We start from the raw sequence: 18,073 nt of genomic DNA, 5'->3' as shown, positions 1-18,073 counted from the left end.
CATCGACCCCAAGACCACACTCAGAGGCACCCTCCTTTACAGGCCACCAGGACCCCGCGCACAATTTAGTGAGGACATCACGGACTTCATCACTCCACACGCGCTCCCCTCCAAAGATTACATCCTTCTGGGAGACCTCAATTTTCACCTTGAAAAGAACAACGACCGCAACTCCACCACCCTTTTGGACAACCTCGACAACCTCGCCAACCTCGGACTTAAACAACTGGTCACTTCCCCCACCCACATCGCAGGTCACACTCTCGACCCTATCTTCACTTCCAGCAATCATGTCTCCTTCAGCCACACCACGGCTCTCCTTTGGACTGACCACAGCTGCGTTCACTTTACCTACAGCAAGCCCAAACTCAACAACCACCCCCAACCAACTCTGCAAAGAAACTGGAACAAAATCACCATCGACCAGATCTCCTCATCGCTTCTTCAAAACCCCCCAGCCCACTCCTCAAACCCCGACCAAGCCACCACCAACCTCACCCTATGGTTATCCAACAGCGCCGACATCCTAGCACCACTGAAAAAACGACAAAGCAAACTTGGCAGCAAGAAGGCCTCATGGTTCAACGATGATCTTAAGAAATCCAAGAAACTCTGCCGCTCCCTTGAGAAGACCTGGAAAAAAGACCCAACCACCAACACCAAGGACGCCTTCAAAAACGCCACCCGCACACACCACCAACTGATCCGAAAGGCCAAGAAAACCGCCTTCAAGGACCGACTAGATAACAACGCCCACAACAGCAAGGAACTTTTCAACATCGTCAAGGAATTTACCAATCCCTCGGCCAACTCCAACGACATCACCCCCTCTCAAGCCCTCTGCGACTCCCTAGCTTCATTCTTCCACAACAAAATTGCAGACATCCACAACAGCTTCGACAACCAACCCGTAGACCAACCCACCCAACCATCTGCTGGACCTTCACCCCCCTCGAACATCCTTAATGACTGGAACCCAATCTCCACTGAGGACACCATCCGCCTGATGAACTCCATCCACTCAGGATCCCCCACAGACCCATGCCCTCACCACATCTTCAACAAAGCAGACTCCATCATAGCACCACACCTCCGAGACGTCAGCAACTGCTCCTTCAACTCCGCCACCTTCCCGGAAAGCTGGAAACACGCTGAACTCAGCGCCCTTCTGAAAAAACCCACAGCGGACCCCACCGAACTCAAAAATTACCGCCCCATCTCGCTCCTTCCATTCCCGGCCAAAGTCATCGAGAAAGCTGTCAACAACCAGCTCGCCGCCTTCCTCGAAGCCAACAAATCCCTCGACTCATCACAGTCCGGCTTCCGAGCAAAACACAGCACTGAGACCGCCCTCATCGCAGCAACAGATGACATTCGAACTCTACTGGACAATGGAGACACAGTCGCCCTCATCCTCCTCGACCTCTCCGCAGCCTTCGACACAGTCTGCCATAGCACCCTTCTACAGCGCCTCAAAAACATCGGAATCCAAGGTAAAGCACTAGAATGGATCACCTCGTTCCTCACCGGAAGAACCCAGAGAGTCCGCCTTCCACCATTCAAGTCAGAGGCCACTGAAGTCATCTGCGGCGTACCACAAGGATCTTCACTCAGCCCCACCCTTTTCAACGTATACATGAGCCCCCTCGCGGCCATCGCCCGCCAACACAACCTCAACATCATCTCCTACGCGGATGACACTCAACTGATCCTATCACTCACCAATGACCCTAGCACCGCCAAAACTAACCTACACGAAGGAATGAAAGAAGTAGCCGAATGGATGAAACATAGCCGTCTGAAACTGAACTCAGATAAAACAGAAGTCCTCATCTTAGGTACCTCCCCCTCCGCATGGGACGACTCTTGGTGGCCAGAAGCCCTTGGAAATGCACCCATCCCGACAGACCACGCACGGAACCTGGGCGTCATCCTGGATTCCTCACTTTCAATGAACAGACAAGTCAACGCCGTCTCCTCATCCTGCTTCAACATTCTTCGCATGCTCAAAAAAACATTTTGTTGGATCCCCACCGAAACTAGGAAAACGGTCACCCACGCTCTGGTCACGAGCCGACTGGACTATGGAAACACCCTCTACGCCGGTACTACCACTAAACTCCAGAAAAAACTCCAACGAATCCAAAACGCCTCAGCCAGGCTCATATTAGACATCCCGCGTAAAGAACATATCTCTGGTCACCTGAAAAACCTCCACTGGCTTCCCGTCAATAAGAGGATCACTTTCCGGCTCCTAACTCACGCACACAAAGCACTCTACGAAATCGGACCAGAATGCCTCAACACACGACTATCCTTCTACACCCCCTCCCGCCAGCTCCGATCTTCCAACCAAGCCCTTGCCACTGTACCTCGCATCAACAAAACCACCATGGGAGGTAGATCCTTCTCATACCTGGCAGCTAAAACCTGGAACTCACTTCCCACTTACCTTCGCCTTACCCAGAACCACCTAGCATTCAGAAAGCAATTTAAAACGTGGATATTTGACAAGTAATTCCCCACCCCTCCTCAAGCGCCTTGAGACCCTCTGGGTATGTAGTGCGCCTTGAGACCCTCTGGGTATGTAGTGCGCTATATAAATTCTCTGACTTGACTTGACTTGACATGTTAGTTTCCATGGGAAATTTTAGCCAAGGCTACAGCGATGCAGAGAGGTGTAAAAAGTGAAAAGGCTTCGGACCACCTCTCTGCAACGCAGCTCTGTGGCGCTTACCAGAGACACCTTGTGGGCTAGTTGACCCCCAGGGACCCTCAGGATTCAAGGGGAATTAATTTGCCAACTTAAAACCCGCCAGGGGGCGTATTTGCATAGTGGTTAAGGGAGGGGGCGGACCTGATGTGACGTGTGTACTTATGCAATCACTCTGCCAAAACCCAAGCACTTATAAATTCACCATGCACTCTCCTTGCAGCACTTTATTATTATATTTAAGTTTATAAAGCGCTCAGCTACCCGTACGTATCGCTGCGCTAAAACCAAATGGGAGGGGAGAGTCAGAAGGAAGGCTGTTACATGTTGAATAACCAAGTTTTTGCCTGTCTGCGAAACCTAAGGTAGCAGGGTTCAGTTCGTAACTGGAGAGGAATGGAATTCCAGAGTGAGGGGGCCAGCCAGGGGAAAGAGCGGCCACCCATTCTGGATTTTTTGATTCTGGGAACAGAGAATGAGTGCTGATTAGATGATCGCAGAGTGCGGAGGGGACAGTAGTGCTGTACCAAGGAGTTAAGATAAGGTGGGGCCATGCCAGTATTTATTCTGTGCATAATGCAGAGGGCCTTAAATTTTGTGCGGCTTTCAATGCGAAGCCAGTGCAGAGTGCGTAGGGAATTGGAGGTAGGAGAGAAATTGGGTAATTTACAGAGCAGACGCTCTGCCATATTCTGGACTGTCTGTAATTTACGAATCACCTCTTTGCAGGCTCCCAGGAGAAGGATGTTCCCGTAGTCCAGTCTAGAGGTGATTAAAGCCTGGACCACGGTTTTCTGAGTGTCCTGGGGAGCATCCAGATGATCTTACGCAACCACTTAATGATAGTAATGCAAGTGGAGGAAGTTTTAACCACATGGTTCTTCATAGATAACTGATCGTCAAAAATTACGCAGAGGTTGCGTGCTGTTTTAGATGGGGTGGGTAGAGTACCCATTTGAGAGGGCCAGTGTTGGGGTCTCCATAAGGTGGTGTTATGGCCAAACAGAAGAAGTTCTGTTTTCCCCCCGTTCAGTTTGTTTGTTATCATACATTCAGGCTGTGATGTTGCTCAGTCCTGTGCAGAGGGAAGAGGAAGAGGAGTGAGAACCCGAGGAAAGAGAGTAGATGACCTGGGTATCATCGGCGTACGAGTAAATAATGAGCCCAGCTTGCTCTGCAAAAGTAGCCAAAGGTCTGACATACAAATTGAAGAGCAAGGGGCTCAAGATGGAACCTTGCGGAACACCGTACGCCGATGTATAGGTTTGGGAAGCAGATGAGGAAGAGAAAACTTGGAAGGTGCGGTCCGATAGAAAACTAACAAACCAGTTGAGGGCTGTGCCGGTGATGCCAGATGATCTAAGGGCATTGATAAGAATGGGGTGGGAAACTGTGTCAAATGCGGCAGAATGAGTGCCACGGTTCCCCCCTATCCACTCGGCATCGGATGTTTTCAGAGACCCCCAGCAGAGTAGATTCTGTTGAGAAACCAGATCTAATCATCCAGTCACTACCCATGCACTCAATCAATGACCCATGCACTAACTCATGCACTGCTACAATGCCCTGAGCGGTACCCATGCAGGACAGTATCATCCTGTCACTACCCATGCACTCCTCCAATCACCCAGCGAGCACCATGTACGTATCCAATCACTCCACCAACACCCAAGCACTTATAAATTCACTATGCACTCCCCTGCAGTACTCTAATCTTCCAGTCAATACCCATGTTCTCATGGAATGACCCAGGCACTAACGCATGCACTGCTACAATCCCTAGTGCACTACCCATGCAGACTTCTAACCACCTACACAGTACAGATTCAGTACTCCAATTACCCAGGTTGTACCCATGCAGTCCAGAAATCCCTCTGTCACTAGCCATGCACTCCTCAAATAACCTATCCAACATCATGTACTTATCCATGAGTACATGGGTAGTGACTGGATGATTAGAGTGCTGCAAGGACAGTGCATGGTGATTTTATACCTGCTTGGGTTTTGGCGGAACTCAAGCAGTTATAAAATCACCATGCACTGTCCTTGCAGCACTCTAATCATCCAGTCACTACCCATGTACTCCTGCAATGACCCAGGCACTAACACATGCATTGCTACAATCCCCTGAGCACTATTGATGCAGTCCAGCCATCTCCTTGTCCCTGCTCCAATCACCCAGCCAGCACCATGCACTTATCCAATCACTCTGCCAAAACCCAAGCACTTATAAATTCACCATGCACTCTCCTTGCAGTACTCCAATCACCTACTTAGTACCCATTTACTTATGCAGTGACCCAGGCACTAACTCATGGCAAATACAGATGAGGTCATGCTAATCACAGGGGTACCCCAAAGCATAGTGTTCCCTAGTGTATGTAGGTGTTTTCACTGTATTCTAAGTGTCTTTTACCATAGCACTGGTTCCGGTCCTGGTTAGTCAGTCAGTTACCACCAGTACCCGTCTGTAAAAAGTTGGGGGCACAGGAGTACTTTCTGCTCCTCTGTTGGTTCTTTCTGCTCCTCTGTTGGTTCTTTCTGCACATCTCTTGATTCTTCCTACACTTTTGTTTGTCTTTATGGACTTCTGTTGACTCTTTCAGCATTTGTCTTGCTTCTTTCTACGCTTTTCTTCCTCTTTCTTCACGTCCTACCTTTGTAGGCATAGTTAGAAATGAGCATTTAAGAAACCATATAAATTCACTGAAAAAAACATAGGTTCAGGTATGTTATAGTTAGAAATTAGCATTTAAAAAACCATTGAAATTCACTGAAAAAACCATCGGTTTCAGGCACGTTATACAATTGTCTGTAGCACAGGCCCAGAAAAACAAATAACCAACAGTATTCATTAATAAACACTTGAATTGGAAAAATATTTGTGCTTGTCTTTATTTCTTTATTCTTTGTCACTTTCTTCCACTCCCTTGTGCCAACGCGTTTCGTCGTGTATGGGTGTATCCCCACGACTTCCTCAGGTCTGGAAGTAATACATAAATTCACTACATTATATATTAACCATAACAATGTTTTATCCCTAAGCCAGACAAAGCACCAATTTGATTGCGGGGAGTACTGGGTCAGGTGCACCATTAAGGAATAAAAACAATACTATATCATAGTGGTCATAGTATTGACCCAGCTGTTAGAGTTCAATGGGCAACCCCTTGAGTCAGTTATTTGTGCACATTTATACAGCTGTGCTCTATTAATCAAGATGAATACTCCATAGATAGTTAAAATAAAAAAATAAAAAATTCCTTATATCAGAAAAAAGAATAATATCATTTATACCTTCTGTATCTTTAGAATACCTTTGTCCTGTAGAGATATAAATGAATAACAAAGATAGTACACAAAAGTTAGAGCTCGAAACCACGAGGCATGAAACTACACTATTCGCTACGTGTTCTAGAGGTAAACCGCAAGAGGCAAAATCTTACCTATTTTTGCAGTTTCCACAGCAGGAAATTATCATCCCCAAATTCTCCTTTTGATTCTCAAGTTTCTTGGTTAATATAAGCAATACCTATAAAAAGACCCATTCGGACATTATACCCGAGCATTAGCGAGCTGAGGACTCGCACGCTGCAACTCTTCTGCAGGCTGCGCTACTCGCATTTTAAGCTGCCCGTTTTTTATCTTGGTTCAATTTACTTTCTAATTCCCTGATTTTAATAGGGTTTTCCAGCCCCTTACCTGCACCATAATTGCGAAAAACACTGCTGCTTAGCGGGTCCGGGTCTGTGGGCTCTTAGCCTGTTTGTTTGTTTTGTGACGCCATCTTGGGTGTAGACGTGCCGTTCTAGAGGCGCCTGACCGAGCGCTCTAGTTGTGCGGCTGTCCTCCGCCCGCCCTTCTTAAGTCCAGTCCTCTAGGGGGTCAGTTAGGACATTATACCCGAGCATTAGCGTGCTGAGGACTCGCACGCTGCAACGCTTCTGCAGGCTGCGCTACTCGCATTTTAAGCTGCCCATTTTTTATCTTGGTTCAATTTACTTTCTTATTCCCTGATTTTAATAGGGTTTTCCTGCCCCTTACCTGCACCATAATTGCAAAAAACACCGCTGCTTAGCGGGTCCGGGTCTGTGGGCTCTTAGCCTGTTTATTTGTTTTGTGATGCCATCTTGGGTGTAGACGTGACGTTCTAGAGGCGCCTGACCGAGCACTCTAGTTGTGCGGCTGTCCTCCCCCCGCCCTTCTTAAACCTTCCCTGTAGCGCGCAGCGGTGACGCGCAGCGGTCGCGCCTGAGTCGTGCCAGAGTCCTGCCCGTCTGCGCCCGTCAGCGCCTAGGAAGTGTTAGGGCTGGGCTCTACAGTTCTGTCTAATCTGTGTCATTTTGCTCTCCTTCTGTAAGTATGTACTCTAGTGCCGAGCTGCTTTGCTTGCGTCCGACTATGCTTCCCTTCTCCGATTTTTCGCTACATCCTCTCTGTGGCCCTTTCCAGTGCCCTGGGTGTGCTTTTTCTCTTATATCTCCGGTTCCTACTTCTACACATAGTTTAGTCTCTTTAGGAGCTTCTAACAATATTGGCTTTCCTCAGGTGAAATCTCAAGATTCATATGTCTTTAAGGTATGCCATCTCAATGTGAGATCTTTGGTTAAGCATCATCTGGATATCTATAACCTACTAATGGAGGAGACTCCCGACATTCTGTCAGAAACTTGGCTACACGATGACGCTCTGGCGGCAGTTAATTTGGCACTCCCTCCTGAGTATTCAATATTCACCCTTAATCATAACTCTAGAGGTGGTGGCATTGCGGCTGCTGTCAAATCTTGTTATCCGTGTGTCTGGAAGGCTATAGACATAGCCGGTTGCGAAAGCGCCCATTTTTCGGTCTCTGTTAGCCACCACTTTACCTTTTCTGGCCTGCTTTATTTACCGGCCCCCGGGTCCGGATGCTGCCTTCAGGGCTGCCCTTCCAGATGCAGTTAGTTCACTGGCTCTAAGAGCTGCTAACTTTAGTATTGTCGGTGATTTTAATCTCCACTTTGATTCTCCATGCTCCCCGGCGGCTAGCAGTACTCTTGCCGACCTGGAGGCTCTCCAGTTATTCCAATTATTTGATCACCACACCCATATTGGCGGTCATATTCTGGACCCCATTTTCACTAACCTAACGTTGGTTAAGGTGATGCCTCCGAGGCCCATGGCCTGGACTGATCATCATTTAATTGAATTGCAGCTTACGCTTAATGACTCACCCCTTAAAGCCTCTATTCCTATTACTCTCAGACGTCCTTGGAAAAAACTGAAACTGACCGACTTCCATCAGCTTCTTGGCTCTTACCCCTTGGGCCCTTTCACTGATGTGGAGTCTGGCTATGATCTTTATTGCAACTGGCTGACTAAAGCCTTAGATAGGTTGATTCCAATCGCTGAGAGCAAACAGAGGCGTACTGAATCCAGTCCCTGGTATGATGACTCGCTTCGGCTCCTAAAAAAATCTTGCAAACAAGCTGAAAGAGCCTGGCGTAAATCATATCAGCCTGATAGGAAAACTCAGTACCTTGCTAGTATTAAGAAGTACCATAGAGCGATCTGTAAGGCTCGTGCTGCCTACTTCTCTCTTGAATTTAGTACCAGCACTAACCCGACTAAACTAATATTCAAGGTGCTTAAGGATCTTACAACCAGCAGAGCCCCAGTTGCTGAGATCTGCTCCTCCTCCCATTGCGAGGATTTGGCTGCTTTTTTTATTGGAAAGGTGGAGGCTATCTACCGTTCCTTTCCCGGCTCTATAGGGTCCCCGGAGAAACAGATACCTGCTTCGAAAACAACTTTATCTTTATCTCACCTCCCAGAGCTTTCAATGGAGGATTTTAACAAATTGGTAGTGTAAGTTAAATCCGGTTCTCCTATGGATCCTTTACGACCTGCTCAATTCAGAGAATCTGCCTCTCTCTGCCTCCCTCCTTTTTTGTGTGATCTTATCAATCTATCCTTATCCTCAGGCTCCGTCCCGCCGGGCACCTGGAAACAGGCCCAGGTGATTTCCATCTTAAAAAAACCTGCCCTGGACCCACTGAAATTGGAGAATTATCGCCCTATCTCCCTTCTCCCGTGGGTAGCTAAACTGACCGAGGCCCATGTTAATACCATCCTATCTAATCATCTCCATTCTGCCAATATATTAGACTCTTCGCAGAACGGGTTTCGGCCCGGCCACAGTACCGAGACTGCGTTACTCTCAATGGCTGAACATCTACAAATGTTGGTAGATTCTGATCATACTGCGGAACTGGTTCTTCTTGAACTCAGTGCCGCGTTCGACACAGTCTCCCACGATATCCTATTACAGCGTTTGGTTGAGGCTGGTGTCGACAACATGGCACTTGAATAGTTTCGATATTTTCTATCTGGTCGTACCTTCAAGGTTGCCATTCCACCTTTTGAATCTAAACCTTATTCGATTGCCCAGGGAGTTCCGCAGGGATCGGCTCTTAGCCCCACTTTATTCAACCTCTATGTGCAGCCGCTGGCTGCTGTCGCCAAGCGTGGGAACCTGACTATGGTGTCCTACGCTGATGACACGCAGCTGGAGGTTGCAATAAGTGGGGCTTCCGATCTTGAGGCAGCTAAGTTCAGTGAGAGGCTTATTTCAGTGGCCCGCTGGATGACTGATAATTACCTTCAATTGAACGCCAAGAAAACCGAGGTGCACATTGTTGGGAAACAGAGTCATCTATGGGGCGACAATTGGTGGCCTTCAGGGCTCGGGCCTACTCCCATCTCTGTTACTGAGGTTAAAAATCTAGGGGTTTGGTTCGATTCTAAACTCAGCTTTACCACCCATACTAAAAAAGTCGCTGCCATGTGTTTCGGGACCTTGCGTAAGCTCAGATCCATTTTTTAATTATTTGATGCTCCTACTAGACAGCTTATTGTACAAGCTATGATTCTGTCTAAGTTGGATTACGCCAGTTCTCTTCTATTGGGAGCTAATCAGGCTGAACAATCTAGACTTCAACGCGTTCAGAACGCTGCCGCCAGGGCTCTGGTAGGCTTACCTAGATTCTGCTCAGCCAAAAAAAGTATTCATAAGCTCCACTGGCTTCCTGTTGCTCAGAGAATTAAGTTTAAGTCTCTTTGCCTTTCATTCAAAATCCTGAAACACTCTGCTCCTCAGATTCTGAAGCATCTCATCTCTTCATATGTTCCATCACGGTCTTTGAGGTCCTCTGGACTCCACCTGGCTATAGTACCCCGTTTCAAGAGGTCTAGGATCGGCGGCCGCTCCTTTAGAGTGCTTGCTGCCAAGTTATGGAACTCCCTTCCTGTTCATATTTGTGGGATTGACGGACTCTTGGCGTTCAGGAAGGCTGTTAAAACTTTTCTTTTTCCCTTAGATCCCTAGTGTTGTTGTGTTGTGGTTCTTGCTATTGCTTCTGTCCGGTTTTCTGTTCTGTCAGCGCCGGGACTCCCCTTTGCTTGGGCATCTGTGCGCTCTATAAATCCGGCTAACATAACATAACAACATAGCATGTGTTACAAACACTTCTAATATCTGCATAATCAAATGTGTGGGCATTGGTCTACCAAATTCCACTTACTTATTATATAGCCGTTTGACTTATTAAGTTTCCTTTGAATGATCCGGGTCCTCCACAACCTTAAATGCCCCCTTCCAGTAAATATGACTATCTGATGCAGACTGATAAAACTAAACAAGTGCCTGCACCCGTGTCAGCAAATTCAAGCAATACATCGCTTAGTACAATACCAACCAGTGATAATGAGACAGAGGGGTCGCTAGGGGCTATATCCAAACAACCACACCCTTTAGGCAACTCTTCCTTCATGCTAGAAGTAAATCGAATAAAACGTGGGAACAGAGATCAAACCAAGAAAGTAGACAACACAAGAAAACTAGGCATGGGAAGAGGGGCGGAAGGCTCAACAGACAATCCCAGAATGAAAACCCGTTCTTGGGACAAGAAACAATAACAGTGGAACATGAGAAACAAGTGGAAGTAATAAATCTTTCAGACTATACTTTGACACAATCAGCAATTTCATTACTTAAGAAAGGCTTGGGCATTTGTCCTCAATCAATGGGTGATTTATATACTACAAAAATTGATTTATTTAAGTTTGTAAGACGCCTCAAGCTCAAGAATCATTTTGCATTGAGCCCGAAACCCAATAAAGTCACTACATCAGCATTATTGGGTACAGTGTCTAGTGATTTGACCATAAGTGACATCCAAGATACAGTCAATCTATGACTGTATGATTGTCCAACTAACTATAACGTAACGCGCATGAAGCCTATGTTTTTTTCAGTGAATATATGTGTGGAGGTTATTGTCTACGTATGTATGTATGTATATATATATATATATGTATATAGCAGTGCATATCTATTCTGTATATCTTTATATATGAGTTTTGCTACATTTCACCACAAGGGCCTTCATATAGCTGACGTGGATGTCCCCTTCATTCTTATCTTACAGTCTGGCCCTTCGCTTAGTCGCTATGTATGCACTAGCTCTTCTTCCACCTCTATGGGTTCTAGGCGTCAAATGATCCCATCTGTGTCATTCTGTCTCCTGGACTTTACTCTTCACACAAGCGTTGCTCTTGTCAATACTTGTTATTCTTGTCTTTGTGGTTATTTTGGTGGTTACTTTAATCCATGTTTATTCACCGTGGATCTATTCTAAGTGTCCTTTCTCAGCCTTAGTACAGGTTTGCCTCTAATGCATTCCCTATTGCCTCTGGCCTCTGAGCCCCAGCTGCTTATGGGTTCGGTTCCTGGGCCCATTTTCTCTCTGTTTTGCGGAGTACATTTGACTGACATAATGGTTTTCTTAGTCAATGCCCTATAACTGGGTGTCATTAGCTGTTTCAAGAAATAAAGACTGGTGGAGGTCTGTATTTAACCCTGAAGATTAAGCAAAAAAATGTTTTTGCAAAAGCAAGTGTATGAGTGTTAGAACCTATAGGTGTATGAATGGAAGGAAATGAATCCCATCAGCCCACCCATATTGCGGAGTCTCATCATCTGGGATTAAGTAAGGTCATGGTCCAGATAAAGGGACACACCTGGTGATATTGTGTGTGTTTCTATCTCCAATTCTCCAAGACCACCCGAGATGGATCCGACCCAAAGTACTATGCGTGGGTATAATGGTGTGAGAAAACAAATTGCAGTGAAAAAAGTGTAATCAAAAATCAAGAACAAGTGCTAGTTAAAATTGGCTACCATGATATGAGGATATCATGGTCATGGTTTAACCATGATACCAACTATATAGGACAGTCATTATTTCAGACTGCTATACACTTTCTTTTTAATCTTGACACCATGGTTTACCCCGAATAAAGATTTCCTCATATCATGGTAGCCAATTTTAACTAGCACTTGTTCTTGATTTTTGATTACACTTTTTTCACTGCAATTTGTTTTCTTGCCTGTGGTTCTTGCTACAGTTCGTAGGGTGAAGTGTATGCTCTTGCTCCGCTAACATCCAAGTGTGTCCGGTCTAGTCTCTCTTATTATAGACAGGCTAGTTTTATTCAGGAATTTTTAGTACAATTAGCTCACAGTTCCTCCTCCAGGGATGGTATTGCTTGGGTATCTATTCTAAGGTAAGGAATGTGCGGCTAGATGTCTCTATCAGATGAACAAGTTACTCCTTCAGTAACGCATTTTCTGATAGAGACATCGTCTAGCCACAGATTCCTTACCAACCCACCGATCCTCCCTGTTCTGCAAACTGTTTCCATCTTACTAAATAGATCCATTTCTTGGTGTTCGCATGTCATGCATTTTGACTCATAGTTGTTATTTCAAAGAGATATTTATCTTTTGTAGCACACTTGTTTCCACAGCCAGTTTCTATGCTGGCTTTGCGTTTTGGTGTGGTACAAGTTCACTAATGTCAGCATATCGGGAGGGGCTTAAATGACCTCCAATGACGTTGCATACGTAGACAACATTGTAAGGAGTCACACAACACCCTCTACCGATGCGCAGGGGTACTGCAGTAAAAATGTCCAGATCTAGTCTGGCGCCTGTAGATAATTCTGTGGTAAGGAATCTATGGATAGACTGTCTGTACCAGATAAGGTGTTACCAAAGGTAAGTAACTTTTTCTTCAGAGACCAAAAGATAAAAGCATGGTGCTGCATGGTAAATTCAACACTCATCTTATATTTATAATTTCATATTTATCAGTTATGCAGTATATTAAAAAAGAACATCAATGCAATAATATTACATGCATTAAATTAAATTAGGAATGATTAGATAGATCCTTATTCTGCCCAACTACTGATGTTTCAGGATCTCTGATCACTGAGTTCTGCCCTAACGCAGAAGTTGCTTTGGGGCTCAGGGATTTTGCATCAGTTTGAAAAGCATATTTTGTAGGATTGGTAAAACCAATAAGGAGATCGTCCTCTATAAAGTAGGTCATTTGAGATTGGTCATGAAATGATTCCTAATCTGTTTAGAGGTGTCCTGGAATATGCATTGGTAAAGCCAATATGTCTCTAGCCTTTGAAAGATTTTATCTGGGTAATGCTTTTTGCTGATGCTGAACACCCGAGTGGAGGAAAGAGCAGGGGTAGGGTGGGGCATAAGCTTTTTGACAAGAAAAATAGCAGGCATGCAGTCATACGTGTACAAATATATGCAAAATTATCTTTGGCCAAGCAACCTACTGTCTCTCCTATGGTATAATAAGAATGATCACAGTGCAAATCTTCCATCACCCAATATTTGTCAAAGGGGCTATGTAACACCAAAACCCTTGACTACTATGATAATCTGTGAGATGTCAGGTAGAAAAGGCCCCTCCGCATTCTTCAATACAGAGTGATATATATATAGGCTGAATTACTTATTTACTTACATATATGCTTTTGTCAATAAATATGTCAGACCTACTTCTTTTTTGATAGTTCTTGTAATAAACGGATCATGCCGACACTCTTGTTATTGGCCTGCCACCATGACAATCACAGTCCTGCTGTTACTGAGCACAAGCTTTCCCAGAACGGAAAAGTACAATACAATCACTCTGCTTCAGTCGAAGCACACTTCTTCTACATTTCGTACTCAAGATAACCAATGTGTGGGTGTGGCATAAGCCACTGTATCTCAGTAGTGAAAGCTTCTTTTCTGTTAATCACATAGAATCCAGTGAGAGCAGTGATGTCAGGCCAGGCCAAAAAGCTTATAGAAGATTAACCATGCCAGATTAAATGTTACCTATCTGTAACTCTGGGCTTCCAGTTTTTTTTTCTGTTTTATAATCATGCGTATTCCTGACAACCTCCCCTAGAAATTGAAGAGGTTATGAAACTTTGAATTTATTTCATTCTGCATTTTGTTAGCGTAAGCGACCTGCAGATGTAGAACATATTGACATTCTGCAGTTCCTTGTGATAAGTCTTATGCAAACTAGACCTGGGGGAAAAATTCTGTTCCGCTCGCTGAATTTGTGGAATTTGGGTAATTTCGTGTTCCGCAGAGAACGCAGACTTGCCCAAAATTCCACGGCTTCGCAGAATTTTTTGTTCGTTCGCGCTTTCAAAATGCGTGTTCGCAAGATATTTTTCCCCGAGCACGCAAACAGCATTCGCGAACAGGAAAAAAGCATCGCAAACGGGCGGAACAAGCAATTCCGCGTGTTTGCGGAACTTTTGTGTGCTCGGGGAGAATTTTTTACCGTTTCGCAGTGCATTGTTCATCGCGACTACGCGAATTCCGCCCACCCCTAAATTGCAAACGTGGTCTGTTTACAGACACACACGTAATTTAATGTCCATAGAATACTTTTAGTTAAATGAAACTTTTGCAGACAGTTGCTGATCTTATCAGTCAGTGGCAGGGTTATGTGGAGACTATATATTTTTAAACAAAATAGAGTTGTTCATCTATTGCTACAGATAAGTATCGTTGTCTTACTTTGTGTTAAATCCAGCATAGGTATGGTTATTTAAAAAAATATATATTTTCGATGTTTTCAACTTTCTGGTGATTCAATCTGTGTGTTGTGGGTGGAACAATGTACTCTGCCTTTACCAAACTGTGTATCAGATTTGATGTTACCCTATTTACCTGATAAAAAAATGCCCATACAAGAAAAGATTAGCAATTATGTGTTTAACAGGTTCTGTTTAAAGATTTCTCGATTTGGGTTTATTGTTCTCGGTGATAAACTGACACTGTCGTTGCAAGACTACCGTACATATAATTGTGCATCTTAATTTAATTTCGATGTATTTTCTGGACAAATGAAAGTTAGTAAATCCTTTGTACATTTTACTTCTCCCTTGATGTAGAACTCTCGATTTGGACTTGGTTGTAAGGGATGAAGATGGGAACATTTTGGATCCAGAACAAACCAGCACAATCAGTCTTTTCCGAGCCCACGAAGTAGCTTCAAAACAAGTTGAGGAAAGGATACAAGAAGAAAAGGTAGGTCAGCATTTCAGTAGCTGTGAAATCACGAGGCAAAGGCGATCCAGTCAATGCTCTGCTTTCTAAGTTAGCGAACATGAGAAAAATGAGGAACATTCAGAAATTATAAATATTGATAATGTCAGTGTTGCAAAGTACAAGAAACTCTTAGTTAGGGCACCAGGTATATGTCCAACGAGCATCGTTTGCCTTTCTTCCATTTGTGCCATTCCAAGGAGCATGATCTTCATACTAAGCAGGCCTCACAATAAACAAGCATTGGAAATGCAATAGGTCTCGCAATAGAAAAGTTTGAGCTTTTGATGTGGAAAATGTTTTTTTTTTTTTTGCAAAATATAAAAGTATTAATTAAGTTTTTACAAATGGCAATAGTTATACAATTATCACATGTTACATGTAGCAGCATTAGTGAAGGTACAATATATAGTTCCCCCCAGTTTTACATGTATTGACCTGACAAATAAAAATGTTTCAACATGAACAGAAGTGATAACCTTTAACATATTGTTCTGACATTTGTAACAAAGTTTGAAACATTGCTAGCACATAATTGAACCAGTTGTTGTTGAATTGTTGCACAGATTGATGGTGTTGTGGCGCTGAGTGATGTTGTTTTGGCTACAAGTAATGCTGTGGCGTTTAATGATGCTGTTGCGTATAGTGATGTGTGGTGCCCCTGAGTGACGCAGTGGTGGTGCTGAGTGATGCTATGTTGATGCAATATATAGAGTGAGTGCGATAGATAGATAGAGGGAGGATGTTAGATAGAGGGAGGGCAATAGGGGGTGGACGGTAGAGGGAAAGCGATAGAGGGAGGGCGATAGAGGGAGGGAGGGTGATAGAGTCATGTAGGGCGTTAGAGTGATGTTGGGCGATAGTGTTTGAGGGTGAAAGAGTGAGGGAGGGCAATAGAGTGAGTGAGGATGGTAGAGTGATGGAGGGCGGCAGAGAGTGCACAAGGAGCGGGGGTGGAGGTTAAAGTAGACGGCTGGGAGGGGGGAGATACGGGGAGGTCTGGGCTGGTGCAAAAAGAGGGATCCGGGAAAAAGCTACTCAAGAAAACCAGTGGACGAGGTAAATGGAAAAGGAGCGGCTAGTGAGGGAGAGCAGTGGGAGGAAAGAGTACAACATGGGAGAGGATGGTGAGAAAGGAGGGATTGCATAGAAGGAGGCTAGCGAGGAGGGGGGTGAGCGTTGGGGAAAGGAGGAGGCTGGTAGAGAGGACACTGGGGGGCAGAGGCTCGTGACAGACCATGGAGAAGCAGAGGAGGCATTTCAAGCAGCTCAAGTGAGAGGGCGGGGGTAGTGGGCACAGAGGAGGCAGGTGAGGGAGAGCTCATGAGGGCAGAGCACGACGCACGGGGAGGCTGGCGAGAGAAGAAAGGGGCACACAAGGAGGCTCTGGGGATCAGCGCACAAGAGGGGGCTGGCGAGGGGGGCACGTGAGTGGGTGGTGTGGAAGAGCAACGTGGGAGGGTGCAAACGAGGTGTCACTGAGGGACAGCAAGACGCTTAAGGTACAGGAGTGAGCTTACGAGGGCAGAGAGGAGAGCACGTGAGGTGGCTGATGTGAAAGAGAAGCAGGGAGGGGTTGGAGAGGAGGCTCTGAGGCAGAGCAGGCAACTAAAGCTACAGGAGGAGTGAGGTAGTGAGGGACTGCCAGAGCGTGAGAGTGCAGAAGAGGAGCCGCGAGGGGCTAGTGTTGAAGAGCAGCAGTAGAGGGGGTGGAGAGCAGGCACCAAGGGCGAGCAGGAAACCAAAGCTAAAGGAGTGAGCTAGTGAGGGACTGCCATAGCGCGAGAGTGCAAAAGAGGAGCAGCGGGGTGCTGGTGTGGAAGAGCAGCAGTGGAGGGGGTAGGAGAGCAGGCACTGAGGGTGAGCAGGAAACCAAAGCTAAAGGAGTGAGCTAGTGAGGGACTACCACAGTGCGAGAGTGCAGAAAAGGAGCCGCGAGGGGCTAGTGTGGAAGAGGAGCAGGGGAGGGGGTGGAGAGCAGGCCCTGAGGGTGAGCAGGAAACCAAAGCTACAGGAGGAGTGAGATGGTGAGGGACTGCCACAGTGCAAGAGTGCAGAAGAGGAGCCGCGAGGGGCTAGTGTGGAAGAGCAGCAGTGGAGGGGGTGGAGAGGAGGCTCTGAGGGAGAGCAGGAAACCAATGAACACCTGGAATACAGTGAAGGGGGTGAACATGAGGGCGTGTTTAGGTGGGCGGGGTTAGCCAATAGATGGTTCTACCACGAGGAACGTGACAGAGGCAAAAGGGGGGGGGGCAAATGAGACAGCAGGTGGAGGGCAGGAGGTCCTAACGAAGTTTGTGAGGGAGAGCGGTTTGAGGCGAGAGATAAAGAGGAGTAGTGACATGGTCTGGGCAGGGGGGCTGCTGGGGGGAGCCACAAAGGGGAGAGTGCACAAGAGGCGGGTGTGAAGGTTAAAGTAGACGACTGGGGAGGGGAAGATATGGGGAGGTCTGGGTTGGTGCAAAAGGAGGGATCTGGGAAAATGCTACTGAAGAAAACCAGTGGACGAGGTAAATGGAAAAGGAGCGGCTAGTGAGGGAGAGCAGTGGGAGGTAAGAATACAACATGGGAGAGGATGGTGAGAAAGGGGGGTTGCATAGAAGGAGGCTAGCGAGGAGGGGGGGAGCGCTGGGGAAAGGAGGAGGCTGGTAGAGAGGACACTGGGGGGCAGAGGCTCGTGACAGAGCATGGGGAAGGAGAGGAGGCATTTCAAGCAGCTCAAGTGAGCGGGCGGGGGTAGCGTTATTAAAGACAAGCCTGGAGTTGTGTTGAAAGTAATAAAAAAAAGAGACACGGCCTGTGAAAGTGAAAGTACGGCCGGCCAGCCGTGAATAATTAGGGGAGGAGAAATCCTTTGAAGAGCTGCTGGCGGCACCAAGCTGGGGAACAGATGGCTG

General features: G+C 46.1%; 1 protein-coding gene across 1 annotated transcript in view; it reads left to right on the top strand.

The window, feature by feature from the left end:
- DOCK1 (dedicator of cytokinesis 1) overlaps positions 1-18,073 on the top strand; it is a 1,358,032-nt gene that overhangs the window by 170,275 nt on the left and 1,169,684 nt on the right. The window contains exon 7 of the mRNA XM_086922569.1: positions 15,023-15,158. Within this exon, the coding sequence (XP_086778695.1) occupies positions 15,023-15,158 (136 nt within the window). The remainder of the gene's footprint in view (positions 1-15,022; positions 15,159-18,073) is intronic.

Source organism: Lissotriton vulgaris, chromosome 5 (assembly GCF_964263255.1).
Source record: "Lissotriton vulgaris chromosome 5, aLisVul1.2, whole genome shotgun sequence".
NCBI classification, from domain to species: domain Eukaryota; kingdom Metazoa; phylum Chordata; class Amphibia; order Caudata; family Salamandridae; genus Lissotriton; species Lissotriton vulgaris.
This window is presented reverse-complemented; position numbering and strand designations above follow the sequence as displayed.